The following is a 3074-nucleotide window of genomic DNA, read 5'->3' on the forward strand; positions in this document are numbered from 1 at the left end:
ATACTTGACAGGCCTTGACCCTTGCATGCTATTTGATTAATATCATTGCCCTATGCCTCCGTGTTGTTCAGAAGAAGCTGTTTGAATTTATTAACAAATTGAAAGCCCTGTAACCTTGAAAATGGGTCAGGATAATTCATTTGCACAAATATACCCTGGGCCTTTCGGTTACTCAAAGGAAATTGTTTTACCTGGTAAGTAAAAGTTGATGCAGTACAGACGATGAACGCCACACCACAAATTTAGCACACTCAGCCCTTTTGGCCAGGTGAGCTTAAATCATACATACAAATCAGTAACTAACTTACCACCACATTATAAATACACATGCCTACAAATCTAGAGTCATTGACTTGTTTCAGCTTGACGCTCCTCGTCTCATAGGCAAGAAATATTCCAAATAGTAACAATATTCCTTTGTATCCATATATAACACCTGCCAACAAAACAAACGCAATGCTATCAAATGCTTGTGTATCAATGCTGTTGTTAGTACAAATACAGCGATCATTTACAATTCAAAAAATAATAAAACATGGTTATTAATGAGAGTTGAAAACAGCATTGATACAAGTTAAAACTTTTTTACCAGTGCTGTCTTGCTTAATGAAAATTGATTTATTGCTTCAGTGTACAATTGAGTTTGAAAAATACAATGTTTGAAAAACAGATCCTTCTATAAAGCAGTGATTAGATTCAGTGCCCTACCTAGCCAGATGGAGATATTTTTAGAAGTACAGTGTTCTAGTTCTGGTTGAAGTTTGATGTCCTCGTCCGTGTCTATTGGATCTTCTTTCTCAAATATTTCCACCTCTCGGTATAGAGGGTCCAGTACCTGCCAGGTGGTCAGCACTGCTATGTCTATGGTCAGTATTACACTCAGGACAGTAAACAGTTCACACCGCCTCACCACCTGTTATTATAGAAATGAAATGGTCAGTATAACCATACTTTGGACAGTCACATCGCCTCACCACCTGTTAATTACGGTATAATCACTAATGACAATTAAGACTATCATACCACAATAGCCAGAGTCAAACTAAGGACAATAGCACTGCATCACTCCATCAACTCCTGAAGCCCGGTTTTCATAAAGTTATTTTTTCCCCCTCTTTTTACATTATAGTTGCCAACTTGTTTTGGTGGGCAGGCTGTTGTCAGGATCCAATGTTTGGGAACAATTTACAATATAATCATGTCATCGACAAGTTACCTGGCAGTTCTATCCCATCTTATCTAATAATCATTGTCTTTATTTTTGACCTATCAATTAAGAGCTGAATCTTTGTTCTGTAAGTACTTGATCAGTTATTGATGGTACCTTTATTACAACTTTCAGGAAATAAAGTGCCCAAGAGTCCAAAACATAAAATTGGGCAGTATAAAGGTCATGTGAGCTAGGTCACCGCTGTGTTGACATCTACCTTTCTATCCTTTTTGTTGGCAGTGGTCAATCTGTGGACTGTCCAGATTTTGGAAAACATACCTCCATACGCAAATGTAAAACCAAGGGAGAGCATCCATGCTCTGAGCTGAAATGTACCAGATATGTGACATACATTTATATACACTCATTTTTTGTATACAATATTCCCTGGTACCATAGACTGTTACTCTTTTAAAATTTCATTTCATTTCAATTTTGGATTCTCATTAATGATTTCACCTGACACTTCAATGTTTTGTATTTTCGTCTTGTTACAAGGTGTAAGTCAATCGATTGTCATCTTATTTTAAATATCTTTTCAAAGAATTCAATAATTGAACTTAATATGACATTTTTTTCTATTAGAAATGTTCACAATACAACAGAATGCATAAGACACTGACCTGACATATGAGGGGGTAGAGTTCCGGGGAGATGAACTGGTTATCTAGCCCCAACAGAAGGATACACAGGAGACAGAGAATACAGCCAAACACCGTCACATTGTTTACACTTGGCTGAGAGTAGGCAATGCACCTGTCAAATAGGTAAAAGCAAGTTATTGTTTTCCATGTTGAACTTATACTTCAATTACTCATTACATTGTAAGGAAAAAATATAATTAATAATGGTATTAATTTTTGTACCTGCGATATATATATTTCTTAAGCTCATTCAAAGGGATTAAAAAGGGAACTGTGCTTGTTACAGAGTTTCATATCCAGGTGGTTTTATTTTACAATCTGTTTAACAAATTAGGACAAAGATGTCAGCTACCACTATCAGCAAAACATCAGAAGTAATTTCAATTTTATTTTGATAGTGTAAATAACATACCTGCGTTGTCTGTTTAGGAAGTTGAACATTATACAAAATATCCCGAAGGCAATACCAAAGGCAGCGAAGAAACACATAGCAAAGAAGAGTCCATGGGAGACAACTCTAGGTGCTGACTTGATGAGTGTATGGTCTGGTGGAACCTTACCCCCTGTGGAAACAGAATCACAAAGTTATGACAATACAATTAGTTTACAACTTAATTGATTGGTTTTCTAACATATCAAACTGCTTTACAATTTTGCAATGAGATAATATCCACCTTGGTATCAGTAAAAGTAATGTAGATTATCCTATTTCAAAATAGTCATGTGATCTTTAAATAAGGATCTAGAAAGCTAAACTCATATATTTTTCAGAAGAAGATAAAGTGAAACCCGTCGAAACAAAACACAAAAGGATCAATATAATATTAGCTTACACAGGTTCACTTTACAATGAAATGCTGTTTACAGTGAAATCTACCATCAGCAGTGTACCCTAAACGGGACAGTGTTTTTGATAAATAATGATGTATTTATACCTTAAACTGTCATTTTAACCGTTATCAGCAACCAAAAAGCTGATATACAGATTAATTAACACAAAAGTATTCTACAGCGTATTGTGAAAATTGCAACTTCTTTGAATGACATGCCAATGTCTTTGGTCGCTTTCCTACAAGTGTTCCGTTTTGGGTATGGTCCTGTTTGGTACATTGACATTAGTAGGTGTGGTTTAGAGAAGGTGTTATATGATACAGAATTATGTTATACTGTATTAATATACCTCTACTTTATTTACTCTTTATAAAAGTAATTGGTTAAAT

General features: G+C 35.2%; 1 protein-coding gene across 1 annotated transcript; it reads right to left on the reverse strand.

Moving 5' to 3' along the window:
- Nucleotides 1-308: 308 nt before the first annotated feature.
- Nucleotides 309-2417, reverse strand: LOC110449699 (gamma-aminobutyric acid type B receptor subunit 1-like; the record flags this gene model as incomplete). Its single annotated transcript, XM_021496733.1, has 5 exons — nt 309-436; nt 709-913; nt 1428-1535; nt 1834-1966; nt 2267-2417. Coding segments are annotated over 5 exons (725 nt in total), but the record flags the coding sequence as incomplete, so codon positions are not given.
- Between the last annotated feature and the right edge of the window lie 657 nt (nt 2418-3074).

Source organism: Mizuhopecten yessoensis, unplaced genomic scaffold (genome assembly GCF_002113885.1).
Source record: "Mizuhopecten yessoensis strain PY_sf001 unplaced genomic scaffold, ASM211388v2 scaffold4795, whole genome shotgun sequence".
Classification (NCBI taxonomy): Eukaryota; Metazoa; Mollusca; class Bivalvia; order Pectinida; family Pectinidae; genus Mizuhopecten; species Mizuhopecten yessoensis.